Source organism: Hippopotamus amphibius, chromosome 1, assembly GCF_030028045.1.
Source record: "Hippopotamus amphibius kiboko isolate mHipAmp2 chromosome 1, mHipAmp2.hap2, whole genome shotgun sequence".
Taxonomy (NCBI): Eukaryota; Metazoa; Chordata; class Mammalia; order Artiodactyla; family Hippopotamidae; genus Hippopotamus; species Hippopotamus amphibius.
Window position 1 is genome coordinate 96,343,268 of NC_080186.1, and position 22,834 is coordinate 96,366,101.

General features: G+C 52.6%; 1 protein-coding gene across 2 annotated transcripts in view; it reads left to right on the forward strand.

Annotated features, from left to right (window-relative positions):
• Positions 1-809: 809 nt before the first annotated feature.
• The window catches only part of SLC6A17 (solute carrier family 6 member 17), a 49,681-nt gene continuing 27,656 nt past the window's right edge, over positions 810-22,834 (forward strand). Inside the window, exons 1-3 of one of the 2 annotated variants that reach the window (XM_057729163.1) lie at positions 810-1,117; positions 17,006-17,379; positions 22,309-22,466. In XM_057729163.1, coding sequence (XP_057585146.1) covers positions 17,094-17,379; positions 22,309-22,466 — 444 coding nt within the window. In that variant the 5' untranslated portion in view covers positions 810-1,117; positions 17,006-17,093. The remainder of the gene's footprint in view (positions 1,118-17,005; positions 17,380-22,308; positions 22,467-22,834) is intronic. The other variant, XM_057729232.1, reaches the window with a different exon arrangement.

Consider the following 22,834-nt stretch of genomic DNA (forward strand, 5'->3'; position numbering starts at 1 on the left):
TCCATCCTTTGTGGCCAGGAACGTGGCCTTCATAAGGCCTGCCCAGAGCTCAGTCACTCTCCCTTCACTCACTTTACTCATCTGGTTAGGTCCTCCCATCCTTCTGTCTTGAATTGTGGCTTCCTGGGTAAACCCCACTCTGCCTCTCCCCGAAGTTCCATGCCCTCATCTCCCAGAGCGGTGATCTTCACAACTCCTGCAGCCCCTGGCATACAGTAGGAGCTCAGTGGATGAGTGATGTATCAAGGAGTTGAATGGCACAGGGAAGGGTCTTGCAGAATGGTAGGAGGGAAGGACAGTGGAGTGGAAAAGTGAGGAGAAGAGAGTGAACCAAGGCATGGAAGTGGGAGTGGCTAGGGCAGGGGGATAACCACTTTGGCTGGGGTTGAGTTCGTTCCATACCAGGCGACTGAAAGAGATGGGCCTGGAAAAATGAAGGAAGTGAGGTCCAGGGCTCAGGAAGCCTTTGGCCACGAGGCCCCCATTCCTCTTTGAGGGCAGAACCTGGTAATGCTACTCCAGAATCTGAGTCTCTTGGCCAGGGGTTCAAGAGACTGCTCCCGGGGCAGCCCCCTCCCACTCCCTGCACACCCTCTCTGCCTGCGTCGTCCATCAGCGCCACGCTCGCAGCCCCACAGCCTCGCGTTGACGCGGGCCGGTGAGTGAGTCAAGCCTGCGTCACGGCGCCCCGCCGCCAGGGTGGCCTTTTGCAAAGCGAGGGAACAGTGCGCGCTGCGCTGCGCTCCGCCCCGCTCCGTTCCGCTCCGCAGAGCCGGCACGGCCAGGGCGCAGGGAGGGTGACACTCGGCCCCGGCGCCTGCATCCTCACGCGCTCCCTCCGCCGCGGGACCTGGATTCGAGGACCCCTCCCCCGAGGCCCGAGTACACCGCGGGCGGCAGCCGGGCCGGGGCCGGCGGCGAGGGAGGGAGAGAGGAGCGAGCGGAGTCGCGTGCGCCGGCGTGCGGCTCCGGGTGCCCTCCCAGCCCCGGCCGGGGCCCGTCGCCGCCACACTCGGACTGTTCGTGGGAGGGGCTGTGCGCCCGCAATCCGTCGGGGACCGCAGCTGCTCGGTAGGAGTGCAGGGGCCGAGACCGCGGGACGGCCCACGCGGGACAGGTGAGTCGCCGGCCGCGCCCCGCTTAGCTTTATACGGGACCAGCCATCGGAACTTCAGCTATTCCGGCCCCGCCCTAGCCAGGGAGGCCTAAGGGCCGACGTGCGAGGCGGCGCTGCCCGGGTATCAGCCAAGCCCTGCGAGGGCCGGGGGCGCCTCCCGCCACTACAGCCGCGGTTGCCTGGCAACGGAGCCCGGGGGCCCGCGCTCCTCGGACGCTCCGGGGGTGCCTTACGCCGAGCTCACGGGTTGGACACCGGGCTCCAGCTTCCGGGGCTCAGGAGGGCCCAAGAACTCCGGAGGTGATCGGGCAGAGATACAGAGGCAAGCGCCTGCGGTGGACCGGGGAGGAGGCCCGGCCAGAAGCGCCTCCTGGAGCTGCGCGCCCAGGGCGCAGTTCCCGCGGGGAAGCTCCTGCGCTACCGGATACCCCAGTCCCAGTCGCTCGGCTTCAGGCCCGTGACCTTGACAGTAACATTGGCAAGAGAAGCAGAGCGCTCACGCCCGAGATGAATGTTTAATTCCCAATCTTGGGGCTGGTCCTCGCTGAATTCGGAGCTAGCCGGGTGGCCATCCTCCCTCGAGGGAAGCGCATCTGAGAACGGAATAGCGGAGATGAGGGACGTGCGCGGGATGCTGGTCTGGAGGGGGCGCCGCCTCAGGAGAGAGGCCTCTGCCACATTTATACCTGTGGGCACCGTGCTCTCGAGCGATGCTTACAGTGCTCCAGGGAGGGCTGCTCCCGCAGGGGCGCGGCCTCTTCCTCTTTCCTTTTAAAGCTAAAACAGCCCTGTCAGGGCTGCAAGTGTTCAGAAATCCCGGGGCCACTCACCTTACAGGACCCAGTCGCTGTGATAGGGAGTTAAAAAAAAAATCGTTCCCATTCCTCTTTCGTTCTTTGAGAAAATTTTTCACGGACCCTTTGAATTAGGAAATATCTAAACCAGAGCTACCTTTGGGGCAAATTAGCTGTATGAGGCAGATGGGGCCGAATTGGGGAGATAAGTCAGGGGTGCAGAGAAGGAAGATTCTTTTGAAGGCACTGCCCCTGCCTGTTAATAGGAACTTTCAGGGACTAAGAAAATCCTGTAATGGCTCCCCCCAAAATTCAACCAAAACTTTAGTTATGCTGTGGTGGACCTACCAACTGATGTCTGAAGAATAAGGTCAGAGTGTGTGGAGGTTAACAGAGGGCTTCTCCTGTCTCACACTGTGCTTGCATTATCCCATGGTGTGGTGAGGTGGACCCATCACCTGAGCAGGAAGAGCTTTGAGGTCACACCTGCTTGTCCTTGGCCATGGCCCATGCATGGGGACCATCAGAGGCTCAGCTCCTCTGCTGACTTTTTCTCTAGTGGAGCAGCTGTGGCTAAGTAGGTGGTGAATTTCAGCAAATCCCTGCATCTGAGCCTGGAGGGTGACTCAGTGCAGAAGGCAAATTGTGCCCACCAGCTCTGATTGGAGTGAGTGTGTTCGGCCTGAGTCACACACAGAGTTGTGTGTCTGCTGTTTGTGAGTTGAATGGAGTTCTTTACCAGGACTTGTGAGTGGCAATGACCCAAGCTCTCAGTGTTTTGGAGTCACTGACCAGAGATGAGCAAGTCTCCAGAGTGAGCTACTCAGCGCTCAGGCTGTTTGGCTGCTGGGCCAGGGTCCTGGAGCTCTGACCCCATGGGGAAGGTGAGCAGGGCTGGGTGGGAGCGGGGTTGGAAGAGAGGTTCAGGGGTGGGGGGAGGCCTTGTGATTTCAGTGAGAACTTGGCTCAGTGCTCTGCCATGTGCCAGTGTGGGGTGACCTTGGGCAAGTCCCTTTACCTTCCAAGCCTTGGTTTCTTCAGTTGTGAAGCAGGGATGTCAGCGACACCTTTTCTGCAGGCTTATTTTTGAGTCCAGTGCTAGACATGTAGCAGATGCTCATTAAAATTTAGTTCCCAGCCCCTTTCCTTATGGGGCTTAATCATAAGTGATTCTTGCTCTTTCCGTCCTTGTTTCTTGGTGTGAGGGGGGCATGGAGACAAATGAAAGTGGCAACGGCTTTCCATGTGGTTATGAAGGACCCATGACTCAACTTGACTGACCTCAGGTCTCCCCTGGGAGATCCTAAATGGGGAAGCCTGAGTAAGAACAGTACTATCGGGGAGAGGGGGTGCTGGTAGAGTAAGGGTGGGGGATGGGTAGGGCTGTTCTGGGTCTGCTGGGTACACTTGGCTGCCTGCAGTTGTTTCTGGGTGAGACTCTAGCACAGACTGTGACTCCTGAGGACTGTTCATGACTGTGGCCTACACCCAAGTTGCAGCACTTGCTGAACTTGAGGGGTCCCTGCCCTTTGATCAGGTCTTGCCATCCCCCTCCCCACCTGTCCTGTCCATAATGGAGTTGGGAGCTGCAGAAAAACAGTCCAGGAGAGGCTAGGCTGGCCTTCCTAGAGAGGAACAGAGTATGTCTCCTGCCTTTCCTGAAAGATCCTGGGCCCATGGCTTCCTCTTGTAATATGTCTAGACCTGGTGCTGAGCTAAGATGTGTACACCTCAAGGGCAAAGGAAATAAGGGGATCCCCAGGGCAGCAAGAAAGAAGCCATGCTGACCCAGGGGACTTCAGTCTGCTACTGGAAATGTGTGTGTGTATGTGTGTAGGGGGTGATTGGGTGGTACATGCACCCTGGAATCACTGCTCTCGCAGTTGGATCCAGGAGCAAATTCCAAGGATGATAAACACAGAGATGAGAGGATTCCTAAGAAGCAAGTTCATTCTGCCTGTGCAGCATCCCTTCCCTTGTGCTCCTTCCTGTCCAGGTTTGCTGCAGCAGGACAATTCATCATTAATCCCTTCAAAGCTGCTAAGATAAGCAGCAGAACAGTTTAAAAGGAAGATGGATTTCCCCCCCCAAAACCAGATCTGAGTTATTGCTCGGTCTCAGGCTGGGCTGCAGGAAGTCCTCACAACAAAATATCTGGAGCACCGGGATGGAAGAACTCTGTTCCTCAGCCCCTACAAAGTCCTTTTACATCAACCTTCCCCTGACCGATATCGCAGGCTTCCAGAGGTCAGAAGCACAGTACCGTGGGTAGATCTGTGTTAGCGCACTGCCCCAAATGAGGGTGGCATGGTGATCTGTGGGGAAATGCCTACTTGGCCTGCTTTTTGGAGGGGTGGATGCTGGGTTCCAGCAGCTCACTCGGTGCTTGGCACACAGTGACAGTATCCAGGTTTTTATTGAGGCTTGTGCTAAGTGCTTTATTCATACATTATCTCTTTTACCCTTCATTACAGTCCCAGGAGGCATATTATTGCTCTTAGCAGTTTACAGATGTGGGACTTGAGGCTCAGAGAGGTTAAATAATTTGTTCAAGTTCACACAGTAGTGAGTGGCAACCTGAGAATTTGTACTCAGGTCTGTCAGATTCCAGACTTCATGCTCTTGATGTCTATGTGATGTGTCTATAATGAGTTCTTTTTTTTTTTTAATGTTATTATCTTTTTCTCATCTTATTTTTCTTGATTCTTTTTATAATAAGTTCTTAATAAATGTTACTGACAGCCTAGGCATTTACCCGAATGAGGTTGTCTAAACCTGTTTAGTTCTTTAAGCTGGTGCTCTGAGAAGGCAATATGAGCCTCTGTTAATGGGAAATTGGTAGAGAATGAACATACCTCAATTTTTAAGGTTTGGGGAGTACAGTATGTGGTTCCAGGTAGGTTGGGATCCAGAAGAACATCCCAGGCTCCATCTTGTTGCTTTACTGTCCTGTCCATCTTTCTCTTCCTGACCTCTACCACCCCTGACCTCATTCCCTTAAAGTTTGCCCAAGTCTGGGGTTGGTTCTGGGAGCAGTGAGGGAAGAGTCAAAGCAGATTGGAGGTTGCCCTGAGGATTTCTGTGTCTGCAGAATCAAGGACAGCCAGTCACTGGTGGGAGCTCTGATGTGTCAGGTTTCTCTGCTGGAGAGTGTGTGCCAGGGACCTGCAGCAGTTTCTGGTGAGGTCCCAGACCCCAGAGCAAAACTGCTAACACTCCAAGGTTATTTACAGCAGCTGCGGCATGGGCTGTCAAGAGGGATGCTGCTTGCTTCCTGGTCCTGTCCCGTGGAGCCCACTCTCCTTATTCTTGGGGCTCCACTGCTGTGTCCTAGGCTGTTCTGGGAAACTTGGCCTCTGATTCCTCCTGGTTCTCCATCTCTTCTCTCTCTCTGAGAAATCACCTGGAGGAATAGGCCCGTACTGTCCTAGCTTGCCTGGCATCTTCAAGCCATCTTTGATCACCATGGGGAAGTTTCTGAAAGTGAGGGTGGATAGTTAGAATGTAAGCATCTCTCCCAGGCCCGGTGGAACCCTTGCTCCATAGGCAGCCATTTTGAGGAGATACAGCATTTGGGTAATTCTCTCCTTCCATCTCCCATCCCCCATGGGAAATTTTAAAAATTAAAACATCGTTCATCTCTGGATAAATCCAGTTATTTAAAAAATATAAGTAGATATTCACTGTGTACAGAAAAGTCACATGTGAGAACATAAGCTCAGATGCAAGATGGATTACTGTACCAAATTATTCTCATGTTTAAAACAAGGTATATTTTGGTGGAGAATAATTTTGGGTCAGGCGAGGCCTGGGCAACCTGAGTTCCCAGCGTGGGAGCTGAGACTGAAAGGGCTTTTGCTCTGAGGCCTCTTGTGGAGTGAGAGTGGGGGGAGCGTGGGACCAGAGGAAGTAAAACCCCAGCTCCCGGGCCCCCAGGATCATTGCATCAGCTGCATATGACCCACTGAGCTGCCACACTCTCCCAGAGCCTACCCGCAGTTAATTTGAAGATAACAAGTTGCCTCTCACTGTAGTCCATCATTTCTAATCACTGGATTAATTCCACTGGGTTATGTGCACCACTGATTTGCCATCTATTATTTCACTTGCAAATAGCATCTGCTGGTCCACACCCCAAATTTCTGCTGGTTGCATCTTCTGTTTAATTATAAGACTTCTGGTCTCCTGTAGTTTTAAATCCAGCTCCAGGTCAGGGGTGCTCTTTGATAAAGCTGCCTTTCAGGAGATGTGAACAGTCACCTGGAGGAATGGCTCCAGCAGGTGCTGCCAAGTGAGTGTTCAGGGAGGATGTAGACCTCCTCCCCTGGGGGTCTACAGGGAGCAGAGCGAACATACTTCTGTGCTGGGCAAACTGGCCCTGGCTCCCAGAACGGCCCGGTGGGTGCTGTCCACGGTCCTGGCACACCTCTGAGACAACCTGCCTGCTAGTAATTTGGGGACTCCTTTAGAACCGCCGGAAGGAATCTCCTTAACCAGTCCCCCCAATTGCATTATGTCTTTAGCTTTGGGAAAGGACCTGGCCAAGTGAGGAAGCTCCTGACCTTAGTGAGGAATGATGGTAGATGGACTTGTTCCGCTGTTGACTTGTGGAATGAGAGTCATGTTATGTCACTTTGCAGTGTGCCATGGTGCATTGGAGAACTTCCTAATCAGGAACCCAGAGGGGTGGCATGTGGCCCAGAAATAATGACACCTTCATTCCTTGCAATAGCCTTGAGTGGCCTAGGGTGGTCAAGCCTTCCTCCATTTACCCCAGTGTGCCGTAGCAGTATTCTCTTCTCTGTGTGTCATCACATGTGGAAGGTTGGAAAGCACCAACGTATCATAGGAAAGAGCATGGGCTACCAAGCAAGGTAGACCCCAGTTAGAATTCCCTCTCCTCCGCTTCATGGCTGGGTGATCTTGTACATGGTGGTTAGCTTCCCTTAGCTTAGGCTTCTTCATCTGTAAAATGATAATTCCATGTTATCCCAGGTTGTTGCGGGGTGAATAACATATGTAAGCACAGTAGGTCTTCAAACACATGTGCTCCCTCCACTGCGATCTCAGGTGTCCTGAGACTTGCTCCCGACGGAGTGCTTTTCTGCCCACCCCTCCACAGAGCTGCACTGGAGCCTGGGGAAGAAAGAGACACAGGCGTTTCTGGTTCTCAGGAAAGAGACATCATGTGGGGACTGTAATTAAGGGTCTCTGATCACTATTCCTTCAAGTGCTCTTCGGCAGTCTGATGGGTAACTCAGGTAATTGGACACCCTTGATTCCTTCTGTCTCCCTCTGAGACAAGAGAAAAGTGTGGCTGTAAGAAAATCCAGGTCAGGGGATTTGGGCAGATGCTGTGAGGACCCATCTGTCATCACCTTGTCTTCCCATGAATAAGAAAAAAAGGGAGGGAGGCCTTCACGCGTCGCTCCTGGACTTTTTATTTTCACAACTGATTAAAAAAAAATTTTTTTTTCCTAATCAAGACAGTCTCATGGATCTTCTGATTGGGACCTGTGTGTACTTCAGTGCCCTGGGGTCCTTTGTTTCCCTCTTTAAAACCTAAACCTTACCCAACAGCCATCCCAGGTCACCACCATTTCTAACCTGCCCTCCTCTCTCTCTCTTTTTTTAAATTTACTTTATTGAAGCATAGTTGATTTACAGTGTTGTATTAATTTCTGCTGTACAGCAAAGTGATTCAAATATATGTATACACACACACACACACACATATATATACCTTCTTTTTTATATATTCTTTTCCATTATGGTGTATCATAGGATATTGAATATAGTGCTATACAGTAGGGCCTCGTTGTTTATCCATTCTATACGTAATAGTTTGCACCTGCTAATCTCAAACTCCCAATCCATGTGCTTTTTAACTTGTACTATATTGATCCGTTTAAAAACAGTCGGATGACATCACTCCCCTGCTCGAAAACTGCCAACAGCTTCCTGTTAGCTTTGAGAGAAAACCCAAACTCCTTTCCATGGCCACAGGTCCTGCTTGCTCCCGATGTCAGCTATCCTCCTGTCTCAGCACCTCCCACTTTTCCCTGGCTCGATGCTCTAGGTGCAGGGCTCTTCTTTCTAGCCCTTGAACTCACCAAGTGCTGCTCCTGCCTCAGGGCCTTTGCACTTTCTGTTCCCTCTGCCCTGAATGCTTTCTCAGGATATCCACATGGCTTATTCTCCCATGCTCTCAGGTCTTTATCAGAGTTGCTTTCCTAACCCGCCTATATATTGTAGTGTCCCTAACTCACTCCATCCCCTCTATATATTTATTTGATATCACTATGCATATAGTGTATGCCTATATATACAATATTAATTATACATTTGTCTGATTTTTATTTGTCCTCTGCCATAGAATATACATCCCCCAGGGCAGGGACATTGTTTGCTCTGTTCTCTGCTATACTAGGACAGGGTCTGGTGCATCCTTAGTGTTCAGTAAATATCTGTTGAAGGAAGTAAAGGACAGGAAGGAGGGAGAGAGGGAGGGAAAATGGAGAGAGGAATTTTTTAAATCCCATATTTCAGCAGTATCTCTAGTCCATGGGAGTCTCTGGGCTGCATTCTCCTTCAGCCCAAGAGGGAAGTGGGAATCAGTTGGAGCTCCAAGCACCTGCATACCTCCCAGCCCCCAGCACCCCCCTGACGCCGCATCCTCAGGTACCTGTGCACTTGTTCCACACTAGTTCCTGGCCGTTGCGGGATTATGGGTAGATGGGCCTCTGCTCCTGGTTGAGCCCATTTCCCCCATGTTCTTACAAGGAGGGGCAGCTGCTGTGGGTTTACAGTGTGCCCCCTGCGTCATCTCATTTTATCCTCATAACAGCCCCACGAGGTTGGAGCCTCATCCCCATCTTCTCAGCTCCAGAAGCTGAAACCAAGAGAGGTTGTGTCCTTTCCCAAAGACTCATAACTAATAAGTGGCAGCAGGACTCAGACCCAGCTTTCCCTGGCTCCAAAACCCATCATCTTCCTGGGACAGTGTGGTTGGTTGAGAGTCGGATTCCAGAGTCAGGCTGTGTTGGTGGGGACTCTGGCCTCCACTCTTTGACTGTGTGCTATATTTCATCAATTCCAAGATGCTAATTTTGCAGTGTCACATCTTAAAACAGGATGTGCAATCAGCAGTGTCTCAGATCGGCTGTTAGTCAGGTGGAGTGGTGACCTAGTTGGGTGAAAACCTTCCACGGACCCTTTCTGGTAAGTTCAGGAAAGTACCAGCACCAAAGGGTCTTAAGTTAAATGAAACGTACGTAATTAATCCCTCTGAGCCTCTACTTCTTCATTTGTAAAATGGGGATAAGAGTGGCACCAGCCTCATATAGTTATTGGTGGGGTTAAAGGAGATAATGTCTGCTCAGCACAGTGGCTGCTACGGAGTCGGCCCTGAAGAAGTATCACCTATGTGCTGCTGTTGTCATTTTCATTATTACCACCCCCCACTCTGCCCTCAGCACCTAAATTCTAGGGCAAGGCTTAGGCATCTGTGGGGCAGCCGTGGTGCTGCTGTTGCCTGCACACTCACTGGGCGTGCACTTCCCCCTCACATGATATGGTAGAACTGAACCAAAAGATTTTGTTGGCACTGGCCCCACCCACATTTTCCAGTGCCAGTTCCTCCCCCTGTGGACCATCTGCCCCTTTTCCTGCTTTCCTTCCTCCTTGACTAAGAAAACAAAATAGCAACTGCAGAGAACACGCTCAGCAAATGCAACAATAAGGTGAGATGGGCTGCAGAAGATTCCACTGGCTTCTTTGTCTGTTTCTTGCTTGGAATGGTCCACCAGCCTCTGGAAAACTCCATGCCAAGACTGTGCCCATCCAGTGCTTATTTCTCTGCAATGAGGATGGATCCTATCTGCAAAGTGGAGGAAAGGAGGCACTAATCATGGCTCCTTATAAAAGGCAAAGTCAGTGAGCAATGGCCAGACTTCTTGGTTTACCTTAGCTTTAAACTGCCGCTTGGGGCATCACATGTTCCTGGAATCAGAATATCATGTCAGAAAATGGGGAAATTTTGAAGCTGGAAAATTACATCAGATCTTAGGAAATCTGGGGATTTCAAAATACATTAATTCATTGATTCACTCCTTCATTCAGACCATATTTATTGAGCACATGTAGTAGTAAGTCATCCGGATTCGGCCTGGCAGGGGCAAAGAGGCTGTCAACTGGGATGAGGACGGAAGACCACAACACAAACCCAGCAGATCTGTGGAATGGAGTCATAAGTGACCGTTCTTTTGATTCGGCTTCTCGGTACGCTTTTCTTTCTCTTTCTCCTTCTATCCATGTGGAAACCAGATGTGGTTGATAGGTAAGCCCTGTTCCCTATTTTCCAGATGAATAAGGAATAGAAAGCTGTCCTCTAAGGCCTGGGGTCCTCCTCACACGTGCTGCAGGGCTGTGCCGGATAAGAGCCCCCATCTGGGCAGGCGACTTCTGGTGGCTTTACCACCTCCCTACTCAGCGCTGTTAGCTTTGCGCCCCAGCCTCTTTGTTTCAATGGCAAAAGCAGGGGTTCAGATTTCAACAGAGGAAGCAGGTTGTTCTTGGAGGGTGGGCAGGCGGGGACTCCGGGGCGTCTGTAAAGACCGCGTGCTGTTTGGTGTGCCAGGCCCTGCTGGGCCCGGGGCAGTGGGGAGGCCACACAGCTGAACACACCTTGGGTCCTGCCCTCAGCCTTGTGCTTAGAAAAGGCATCAGGCTTGTAAACAACTAGCTATACTAGAACGTCAGATGGTAAAAGTATCAAATAGTCTTATAAGGAGGGCGCGGAGGAGGGGAATGAAAAGGACGTTCATTCTCATATAGAGAATTGCAGAAGGTGACACAGGCGAGACGGTGGGCCTTCAGCTGGATCTTCAAAGACTAGAAGGGCCAGGAGGCAGAGGACGGGGAGTGGTGGGTGGACCAGGGAAGAAGGGGGAGCGGAGGCTGGGGAAGCAGAAGGGGGCCCAGAGGAGGAGCGGCACATGTCTCAGCCAGGGCAGTGCGGTGGCAGTGGGCATGGGGGGATATGGTATCCAAGAAACCACCTCTGAAGGCCTGGAGGAGAAGTGAGCTGGGAGCTTGCTGCCAGCCTCTAGTGGAGAGAAGGCCCAAGCCAGAGCACGAGGGGTGGGAGAGGACAGATCTTAATCCACTGACAGGACTTGGTGACGTGGGGATGGAGGGTGAAGGAGGGGGAGGCCAGAAATGGTGCTTGGTCCCTGCCTGTGCATCCTGGGTGAGAAAACTCAAGGTGAGTGGCCCCCATGTCCAGGCCAGTGCCTGCCAGGAGCAGTTTGCACCAGGTGACTGCCAGAGGTTCCACTAAGACATTTGAAAATAATTTGGAGGACACTTTGAGTCTCTGATAACAGGCCAACCTGTTTCAGGCTCAGTGGAAGCCCAGAGGCTCTGAGGTAATTAGGAGAACTGTGTGGGCCACCACCACTTGTCACCTGGAAATAGGAAGCTGTCAAGTCCCCTGAGAGAAAGGGGCCTGACCTTGCTTCCTTCCCACCACCACTTAGTCCTGAGTTGGACCTTGGCTTTATGGCCCAGGGAGCTGGGCGTCCTCCACGGCTCTCCTTTTCTGGGGGCTCTCATGGCTTCCCCGCAGTGGAGGTTTGCATTTACAAACGTGCAGCACTCTCTCCAGAGCCCCCCAGCCAAGGGCCGCAAAGCTGGGCAGGCCTCCTGAGGCTCCGTGGAGCCAGCCCTCAGAGCCTGTAGTCTCATTGGCTCCTCTTTTCCCGAGATGGCAGCGTGTCCACTCAGCCACTCAGCCCCCCTGGGGTTCTCCCTCTAGTTAGCTGGTACAACCTTCCTGACCCCAGGAGGCAGGTGCTCAGAGGGCCCCCTCCCCCTCTCTGGCTGCTGTTGGGTGGAGAGGCCTCTGGCTGGGCCTTGGTTGCAGGGTGAGCAGCCACCCCCTGGGGTCACGGCTGAGTGCTGTGCTTGGAAAGTTGTGGACCCATCAGCCCTCTGGCAGGAGATATTTTTACCTGTCTGCCTCCTAGTCGCACTATTCTGTCTCTTTTGAAGAAGATTCACAGTTCACTCGCTGGGCCTGCTTCTCTCACGTGTGCTATTCTGAGCTGTAAGCTGCATCTGTTGCTAAGTGACAGATCTGGCACTGAGGGCTTTCTCGGCGTTCGAGCCCCTCTGCATTGCACTTTAAGTAATTGAGGCGTTCCTTTCAGAGAGTACCACGGCACTTCATCATCTGATGCACTGCGCTGCTCGTGAAAGCAACTTTACAACCCACCCCCAGCTACTACAGGGGGATAATCCAAGTATGGCTGGACTGGCTGTCAGAGCATCCCCATGACGTCCCACTGAGCTCTCAGCTGCCAGAGGGTGGCCTGACAGACAAGCCCAAGGACCTGCAGTGTCTAGTGGCTGGGCCAGGTCACACCTTGCTCGCATGCACATGTAGGAGGGGCACTCCCTGGATAGATGCAGAGAGGAAAGGGTCTCAGAGATCACCCAGACCAGTTCATTGCACACACAGGGAAGTCGAGGTCCAGAGAGGTCAGGGTGATGTGCCAATTTGCACAGCTGGCTGTTGCTTGGTCAAGACCAGCACCGAGTGGGGCTCCCGCTGCCTGAATCATGGCTGGCTCCACGGCCGGCAAAGGCAGGGGCAGAGAGGAATCTGCCCCGCCTGGGTCCTCTCTGCTCCTGGTGCTTGTCCCTGGAAGTGCTTTGCAGTCACTGTCTGGGTACACGTTGGGTTCCCAGGCCCTGGTCTGAAAGCTCACCTCTCCCTGCACGGGGTCTCCAGGCTTCAGGAACTGGGGGGTGCCAGGAGGGAGGGTTGTCCTGAGTCGCGGCTGCCACCTCCCCTTTTAAAGGCACAGGAGAGAGGAGACCTGGGTGCTGACAGCTGTGTGATGTGAGCCACGCCCTGTCCCATCCTGGGGCACAGCGGTCCACCTCACTTCCCCGGGCCGCCTGTGAATCCAGTGAGATGATAAGAAGAGGTGATGTTTGTGGGCGCTTGCTGGGGGCCGGCCCCCTTCTGAGACCTGTACAAACTGTCCTCCCCACAACATTGCGGCGTGGGCACTGCTCTCCTCGCTGCCTGGGAGGAAGTGAGCTCAGTGAGGTGAAGAAGCTGCCCAGGCCGGCAGTTGGTAAGAAGCGGAGCTGCGATTTGAACCCAGGCAGTCCGGCTTTGGAGCAGAATCATCCCCCCATACGGTGCCCAGAGGCTGTGTAAAACATGTTTTTAGATGGTTTCAAACTATTACAAATACGAGCTACGGTTTGACTGAAAATATTGCCAGGCTTTACTGTGAGGCCATGTTTTTATCAGGAGTCACCTTTCTGATCTTTGGGCCCAGGACCTGGCGCCGCACGGCCCTTCCCTGCTTCCCTCGGACCCTGGGGCGTGGTGAGCGGGCCTGGCCGTCGCAGGGTGCTGCCCCACCAGCCTCAGGGTGGTGCCGCTGCTCCCTAACGGAAAAAGGACATCCCTGAGCGGGTGGTGTTGCAAAATGCTCTCCACCCTCCATCCCACTCCCCCCGCAGCCTCATTTTGGCTTTTCCTGAGGAGAAACAGGGCATTTACGTAACGAAATATAAATAGGGGGACTTACGTAGTTTTGCATGAATAAAGACACACAACACCCGGCTTCTAGGTAGCAGCCCCTACCATGTGGGTCCTTCCTGGTGCCAGGCCCTGCACCAGGCACGTCGTATGCTTCTGCTCACTGAATCCTCACGCAGCCCTCCCTGGGAGGAGGGAACTGTCATCAAAAAGAACCTTTTCCCGGGGGGGAGGGAGGGAATACGGGGATATGTGTATAAAAACAGATGATTGAACTTGGTGTACCCCCCCCCAAAAAAAAAAAAAAACCTTTTCCCCCACGAGGGGGCTGATGCCCACATAATTCAAGTGAGGTGGCTGCCCACCTCTCTCAGGGCACCAGCCAACGTCTTTACAGTTGGCGCGGGGGGTGGGGAGTGGGAGGTGGGGGGAGGTGAAGGAAGGTGGGGGGGGAGGGCAGGGGCTTTGAAGTCAGACAGGCACTTCATTCATTCACTCGTGCACTAGGTATACATTTCCTGAGTGCCTCTGCTCACATGTCCCCTCCTCAGGGATGCCTTTCCGGACCATAAAACACCAAGCAGCATTCCAGCTTGCAAGCCACCCTGCTCTCCACTGCGTGATTTTGGTCTTTATAGCAAAAATCACCACTGGCTATTTTATATGTTTATTTCTTTCTTTAGTATCTGGCCTTTCCACGAGAAATATAACCTCCACAAGGGGAAGCGCTGGGCTTTTTTTTTTTTTGCTGCTGTATCCCTCACACCTAGAGCAGAGCCTGCTACAGAGAAGGCACTCAGTAAATGTATGTCGAGTCAATGAATGAATGAGCGAGTGAATGAATGAATGAATGAAATGGACTCTCAAACCTGGGCCTCTCTGACTTCAAAGCCCCTGCCCCTTACCATGAGAGATGACTGTCTTCTTCCTGTGTCCCGCCGCCCTGCTGAGTCTGACCCAGTGGCTTTTGGCAATTCACTTCCTCTCTCTGGGCCTCAGTTTCCTCATATAGAAAATGAGAAGGTTCCTGGGATCCCTCAAACTTTAACCCACATGTTGGACTCCTTGTTACATGAGCATATTCGTAGGGCACAGAAGGTTCCAGTCATGATTGCAGCCCAGCCCAGGGTCTCAGCTTGCAAATTTGCACCTGCACTTTGCTTCTTGCAAACCCGATGGCCTAGGAGGACCCCCATTCTGCAGTTCAGGATGTTCATGCACATCAGGGATTCCTGGGAAGAAGGAAGAAGCTCATATTGAGCTGATGCCTGTGGTTTCCGTGATGCTGCTGTGGACATCCTTCTCTGGATTTACCAGAATGTGTTAATTTCATCCTTGAGCCCTCTTTGTTTCAAATGATGCCTTCCTCCCCTCTCCCAGCCCCTCATGCTGGTGACAGAGCTGCCACTCACTAATCTGTTTATAAGGAAGCTTGTTCTCTAATTGGTCAGCCTGAAGATAAATTCTGCAGACTTGCAGGAATCCCCCTTGGTGTTCTCCAGTTGGGGCAAGATGAACAGTGTATCATATCTAATGCATTGCAGGTTGTTCTGATCAAATCCTGCTGCAGGCCAAGTACCTGCAGAGAGGCTCCAAGCTCAGGCACCCTAGTGATTGCGGTTGCAGGAGGGACCCGCCCCGACTCTCCTCCCCAGCTCTAGTTTTTAATGAAACTCTTGGCGTAAGCTGAGGAGAGACGGAGTAGCTGGACAGGCAGCCACTGCATGTGTCTTAGGTTTTGTTCTCCATTTGAGAGCCTGGGGACAGGGACCTGCTGACCGGGGAGGGGGCAGGGCCTGTCCTGGCAGCCCAGGCAAGAACACAGGCCTCCCCCTTGCACAACTCCTAGGGGCACCATTTGCTTCTGTAGCACAAGCACCATAGCAGCCTGGGGGGAGGCTGGGGGTGGAGGGTCCACAGACACACAGTCCCACCTTGGTACATACACCCTCTAGGACATGATGGAGTGTTCAGCTGACCCACCGTGAAGCAGAGTCCCGACAGGGCGTTTCTTGCAGGGAATTCTGAGGTCTTTCAGGCAGGCTGGCTCTGTCCCAGTCACTCCAAAGCCCAAGACCCGGACTGTGCCTGGGGGTGGAAGGAAACAGTCGCTAAAGAATCACTGTGCCCCTTAGATGAGGAGGGCAGGAAAATGTCACCTGCTTGTGTGTTCCAAGGCCTGGCCTGGGGAGGGCTGGCTAACCCTGCAGACCGGGGTGGACACTTGTTCCCACCTGCCAGGCCTTCTAGCTTCATTATGTGTGTAACAGGATCTGGCCAGCTGTGTCTCCTCGAAGGTCAAGTGTTGGCTGGAATCAGCCAGGAGGTCTGGGTTAAGCCCAGCAGGAGGGGCAGCCCTGCACGCTTCTGCTACACAGGGACCTTGCCCATGTGTTCGGGTGGCTCATGCGAGGAGAACAGAGGCAGCTCCTTCCCTTCATAAAATAATGACAGAGCCGGATAATTTACATCCCTAGAAAGATGCAGGGCAACTGCAGGCCGGGGTGTACGTGGTTTAATTTTAAATCCTCCAACCTTCCCTTAATGAGGAGGTGCTTAGAAACAAGCAGAATGTTAGGATCTTTCAAAGGACTCATTTCCTTGGTGCTTTATTTGTTTAAGGGAAAGCATGAAAGACGGATGGGGAATGGTAGGAGCAAGGAGGCTTTTGCTTCCCCCGCCCGCGTTGTGCAGACATTATCTGCTATAAAACTGTCACTGAAGGATGGAGAACTGGCTCTTGGCTGTGGTGGCCTTCAGATAATGTCACTGCTGAGCGATGGTCCAGGATTTGTTGGCTCTGAGCAAACCCCTCTCTGGCTCTGCTGCCAGAATCCTTAGCTGAGCCTGGTCAGCGCTCCTGCCTGGGGAGGGCTGGAGCCGGGGATGCTCGTGTCCAGGGCCTCCATGGTAAGAGCTCTACTTTTTTTTTTTCCCAAACATTAATGTCCCTCTGAATCACCTGAAGATTCCGTAGAAATACAGAAAATGATTCAGTAGGTCTGGGATGGGCCTGAGAGTCTATGTTTCTGACAAGTTCCCCATGATGCCACTCTTCCCAAAACTGCATTTTAAATGCAGGTGCTGGCTTCCCTGGGTCCCGCCAGGTGGTTTGACTAAATAGAACACAGGAGGGCTAGGACTTGGCTACACCCTGTGCTCCCCTGGGAGGGGAAGGCTGTGGGGCCTCCAGATGTTCTTGAACATTCTAGGGTCTGTGATTATGAAAGGGGGCAATGTTGTCGTAGACGACCCTTTATTTGGGTTTGGTGCATGGTGTTGCCTCTTCCGTCCTGTTAGGCTTGTCTTTCTGATGATGCTCGGGTTAGGAGGCCAGTGGGGAAACTGAGTGTGCAGACCTTGAGCTCCTCAGTGGGCATCTCGATGGGGAGGAAGGCGAGCTTGACATTCAAGACCACTGACCAGCCTCTGAGTGTGTGACGGGGAGTTGAATTGATTGGGTCATGTTCACTTGGGCTCCCCACCTCTCTGGTGTAGTCAGCTAATCCTCTCCTGCTCTTCTGGTTTCAGAGGTCCCTGGATGAGAAGCAGCTGACAGCAGCTGAGTCCTACCTTCTCTGCGTGCTGGGGAGCAGGGCTGCATCGCCCAGGTGGCCCAATGCCGAAGAACAGCAAGGTGACCCAGCGCGAGCACAGCAGTGAGCATGTCACGGAGTCGGTGGCCGACCTGCTGGCCCTCGAGGAGCCCGTGGACTATAAGCAGAGTGTCCTGAACGTGGCTGGCGAGGCAGGCAGCAAGCAGAAGGTGGTGGAGGAGGAGCTGGACGCGGAGGACAGGCCAGCCTGGAACAGCAAGCTGCAGTACATCCTGGCCCAGATTGGCTTCTCCGTGGGCCTTGGCAACATCTGGAGGTTCCCCTACCTGTGCCAGAAAAATGGAGGAGGTAAGAGGCAGCTCTGCTTGCCCTGGGGGTGCCCTGCACATGGGCTGGGATCAGGGGAGAAAAGAAACACCCCTTTTGGAGGCAGAACCAGAGCCCTTGTAGGCTGGAGCTCAGGACTCCAGAGTGTGACTCCCCAGGAATAGCTAGCAGCTAACAGCTCTCCAGAGGCTGCAGGCATGATGACAAGAATGTGGGCTCTGGCCCTGGACAGCCTGGGTTCAAATCCCAGGGCAGCCAGTCAGCTCTGAGACTCTGTGCAAGTTGCTTAATTTCTCTGTGCCTCACTGTTCTGCATCTGTAAAATGGGAATAATAGTACTTCTTGCTTCACGGGATAGTTGGGAGAATTAAATGAGCTTTACATGTAGAATGCTTACCACTGTATCCGACACATAGTAAAGAACAACTATTGGCCATTGTTATTAAATGCTTATAACTGCCGGACACTGTTGTAAGCACTCCCTGGATATTAGGCTGAAATATATGAAACTGCTGACATGTGAGCATCTTGGAACAGCCAAAGCACTGATTTCATATGGTTTAACTATCATATCCTCCCAAAAAACCTGTGTGAGGAAGAGTTATTCTCATCCTCATTTTAGAGACTGTAAAACAGGCACAGAGAGGTTAGAGGACTTGCTCAATGTCACACAGCTAGTGGTAAGGTCAGGATTCAAACATGGACAGCTTGGCCCCAGAGCCTGAGTGTTTAATCACTATACCTGCTGCCTTCCAGGTAGGAGGGGCCCTCATACTGCCCCCTTGAGTTTCAGTTCCCCCCCAGAGGATCTTGCCCCTGGTATCAAACCTCTTCTACTCACTGCTTCTAGCTCCCAGGGTGGGTAGAAGCCCCCAGACCTTATCCCCCAGCACCTGAATGTAGGCAAGAATGTTCCAAAGGCAACTTGCTTTGAAACCAGGGGGAAACTAACCAAAAATAAGCAAAGAAAAATCCAGTGGACTAAAAACAGTGATGCTTCCAAGCTCAGACCTCTGGTCCTGGGAAAGTGACTTGAGCCAGCAAAGAGCTTTGTGCCCCTGAGTCCCTGTGCCCTGGGACTGTCACCCTCCAGCCAGAAGGTGTGGCTGCAGCTTTGCCGGCATTTTAACCCTGCTGCCTCCCTCCCTGCCCCACGGGACTCTTCCATGTAGCCTCTCCCAGAGATGCAGCTCTATTCAGGGACCCTGCTTCCTCTCCAGGACACTCTCCCTGGTCCAGAAGGCAGAGTCTGGCTGGAGGCTTCCCCTCCTTTGCACTTTCTAGTGAAGGGCAGGGAGTGAGAATGCCCACCTGACTTAGGCCAGAAACTTCCATCTTTCCACCAGGGCACAGTCTATTCCCTCCATGGTCTCCTGGCTTTGAAGGATCTTTTTTTTCCTCCCCCAATAAATAACTGCCAATCAGAGCCTTCAGTGCGTATGGCATGGCCAGGCCCAGGTCGCTGAGCTGATATAAGACCAGCCCAAAGCAAAGATACAAATAGAAGTATGTGGTTCCCTTAAGTGCTGTGAGATGTTTGGAGCTCAGAGCACCCGAAACAACTTCGAAGGATGCGTTGCATTTGGGGACTTTGGCTGACAACCTCCAACCTTGTCCTTTGTGGCCAAGATAATCAGTCTGCCTGAGCGCTCGGTGCTGAATCACAGAGTCCTTCTCCCCACCACACATTCTGCCTCCCCCCTCCACCTCACGATCCCCTGGGCAGTGTTCTTGCCAAAGTCTGTTAGTTCCCAGCGTCACCAGACAGTTGCCACGGCACCAGACATCACGAACAACCCCCTGAAGAAAAGTGTTGTCAGGTCTCAGGACTCAGCTCCCCGTTCCATATTCCTACCTTCATTTTCCCATCCTTTCTGATTCCTGGAATCCCTCTTTATTTCTGCCTTTAACTCTCCTATATTTTACCGGTTTTATAATAAGTCATCTTAAATGTCTTTTGGAAGGAGGCAAATTATCACAGGAAGGAGATGGTTGGTCTGAGAGTCAAAACTCTGGTTTTGAGCCCTGGGTGTTCCAGTCAAGATTGCTTAATTTTGGATGGAAACTCTGGAACTCTGCCTAGCTCCCCGAGATGTTGATGGTTTCTTGGTTCTGCATCCTCTCAGTTTGCTTTCTTTTCTCTTTACTTTTATGAGAAGGAGGCAAATGGTCATCGAGTGCTTACTCCGGGTAAGTCACTCATTTAATCCTCACAACAGCTGTGTGCAATAGGTATACAGTTGAAGCATATGAAATGGCCATTTTCATTAGTCAAAAATGATGAAATATCAGCAATTTCATACGGTTCTACTTAATATTTTTATCCTCTTTACATAGATGACAAAACAGTGGCACAGAGAGGTCAAGCAATTTGCCCAAAGTCATACAGCTAGTAAGTGGCAGAACCAGGATTCAGATCCAGGAGGTCCGGCTCCACGGTCTGGATCTCAGCCCTGACTCAGTGTGCATCTCAACAGGCTGAGATCAAGGTGGTCTTTCAAAGCCCAGGATTAACCTTTGGGTTTGCTAGAAGTGGGACATGTATAGACCGAGACATAGACTATTAGAGATCCAGGAAACATCCGAGATCCCAGAAACCAACTTTCTACAGCAGTGTTCTGCTAATTCCTAACACCTTGAATGATGCTTCCAGCTGTTTAGACTAATGACCCAAGGCCCCCGAAAGCCACTGAAACATCAAAGGAAGTCCAGATGTGTCCCAAGTTGTATTTTGTAAGGTAGAAGAGGATACATTTCCAAATGATTTCAATAAGGGTTGATATGAAAAAGTACCTGTGATTAACCCAAAACTCTGCTCAGCCAGACCTCTGTCCTCTGAGCACTATGGTTAGCTAGACCTCAGTGTGTTGGAGAGACCTGCAGTCCAGTCAGCTCCCTGGAGCCTGAGTGGCAGCTGGTGGGGGCTGGGTCTTTGCTGCAGGATCTGTCTTCGGACAGCACTTACCTGGAGACTTTCCCTGGTTCTTTGGGGAGAGGAGAGAAGCATCCGCAGAAGATGCCACCCTACTTCTCTGACCCTTGAAACCCATCTTCCTGCACATCTTGCCTGACCTGAGGTCTCACGGGTGAAATACAAAACCAGGGACCAGCTGTATCCCTGTGCTTTCCTGCAGCTCACTTCTCTCCTCTTCTGCTTCCCTGAGCTGGAGATCAAGAGACAGAACTAGGTTAAAAGATAGAGCCAGGAGTCCATCAGGCCCTCCTCCTTTTAGGATTGGGATGCGGCAGCTTGTTACTGACAGGTTGAATTTTTTTTTTAAGGGAGGGTTTCGTAGGCATTTAATTTAATTTAATTTTTATTTTTGGCTGCGTTGGGTCTTCGTTGCTGCGCGCAGGCTTTCTCTAGTTGCAGTGAGCAGGGGCTACTCTTTGTTGCAGTGCTCGGGCTTCTCATTGCGGTGGCTTCTCCTGTTGCAGAGCACAGGCTCTAGGCGCTTGGGCTTCAGTAGTTGCAGCGCGTGGACTCAGTAGTTGTGGCACAGGGGCTTAGTTGCTCTGCAGCATGTGGGATCTTACTGGACTAGGGATTGAACCCATGCCCCCTGCATTGTTAGGCGGATTCTTAACCACTGTGTCACCAGGGAAGTCCTAGTGACAAGTTGAATTTATGTGTGCATGTGACCATGTGCACCTGTGTGTTTAATGAATGAGATGCTATTATATAAGGTGTGGGGGGTTGCTCACCTGGAAGCCTTTCCTGATTAGCTCCACTGGACCCACGCCCCTCCCTTAGCACGCATGTGCTCAGTTGGCTGTGTGTGATGTGCGTGTGCATGTGTGCATGTGCTGACATTGCTTGTGTGAACCTGAGGGTCCCACCAGCTCTCCTGGGATAGCGTCTGTGCCTCCTGTTGCCCTGATATCCCCACTGCGCATGCCTGGTACAAAGTAGATTATGGCTGACTGTTGCCAAGTGCAGGGTCATGTGCTCCAGAGATGCCTGACCCCTGGGCCCATTGGCAGATAGGGCACATATTGGGGACCTTGTGGGATGTCATGTTATGGAGGGCAGAGCAGTGTGGTGGGGGGGGGTTTTCTGGAGATTCCCAGTTTTTGGGGCTTGGTCTGGGGGTCCTGGGCGACCATCAGGGCACTGGTGATGGGGCTGGTCTGACACTTTTAACAGGCAGGCAGGGCTGTGCCAACAGCAGGGCTCACAGGACTAGGTTGCTGGCACAACTCTCTGCGGGGATCGCTCGTCTGTGTCTAGACATGGTTTTAATTCCCCTGCTAAATGCCCTGTCACTTGGAATCGAGATTGTGTCTGCAGTGAGGCCTGGGACAGCGAGCTTAATTTATCGTTGGGAATCTTTAGTGAGATCCGTTCTATCCTTTATGATCCTCCCGGCTATGCTTTCCTGAACTGCTCATTTCTCTCCCGTTCCTCCCAATTAGCTGTGGATTAATGGCGATGCTGGTCTGTCCCTCCGTCCCTGGAGAGCGTCCAAGCTCTGCTTCCCTGGAGCTGCCAAGTCTGCTGCGTCAGCATCTGGTTCCCCAGATGCGGGGAACACTGTGCCCCAGGGTCTGTGCCTCTGGGGATTCAGTGATCAGGGGCCCACTCCCTTTGGGCCCCCTCCTCTGTGGGTGGGAGGGGGTGTGAACAGGTGTCCACAGAGTACGCCAGGAGGTGGCTGTGTCTGTCTTTGAGCCTAGCCTTGCAAATGGGAGGTGTTGACATACATCTGGATCCTCCTTTAGTGTTTCGGGTTGGGGAGCCAAGGGGGAGAAGGAGATCTGGGCGGCCAGTGTGTGGTAGGGCACACGTGTGAGCCAGATCCTTTCTGGAGGAGCTCGGGGACTGGTGACAGTTTGAGGATGATCGGAGACGTTGGCCGAGGCTATAGGACCTGGCTGCCAACCGCCCCACCACCCTGCTGCTGTGCTTCAGACGCCCTCCGACATCCCTCCCTCCACTCCCCTCCCCAGGTGCCTACCTGGTGCCCTACCTGGTGCTGCTGATCATCATTGGGATCCCGCTCTTCTTCCTGGAGCTGGCTGTGGGCCAGAGGATCCGCCGCGGCAGCATCGGCGTGTGGCACTACGTGTGCCCCCGCCTGGGCGGCATCGGCTTCTCCAGCTGCATAGTGAGTCGGGGGCTGGCGGCGGGCACTAGCCAGGAGGCAGAGGGGCTGCTCTTGGGCACAGGGTTTACAGACCAGAGGTCTGGTTAAGGGTGGGGTCAAGGGCAGGGAGGGAGACCCTCATTGTGAGAATTGCATCCAGCTGGTGTCTCAGGACCATGTATCTCCTAAACTGCGAATGGGCAGCACAGCTTGAATGCTGTACTATTTGGGATTGTTATGGAGGAAAGGCCTGGGACATCTCAGCCAGAGTTCTCTGGGGCCATGTGCACCATCCTCTCTGCTCACTGCCCATCACCTCCCTCTGTGAGGGAGGCCTGTCGTTTCTCCTGGGCTAAGGAGTATTTTATTTGGGTAAGTGGGTGGCACGA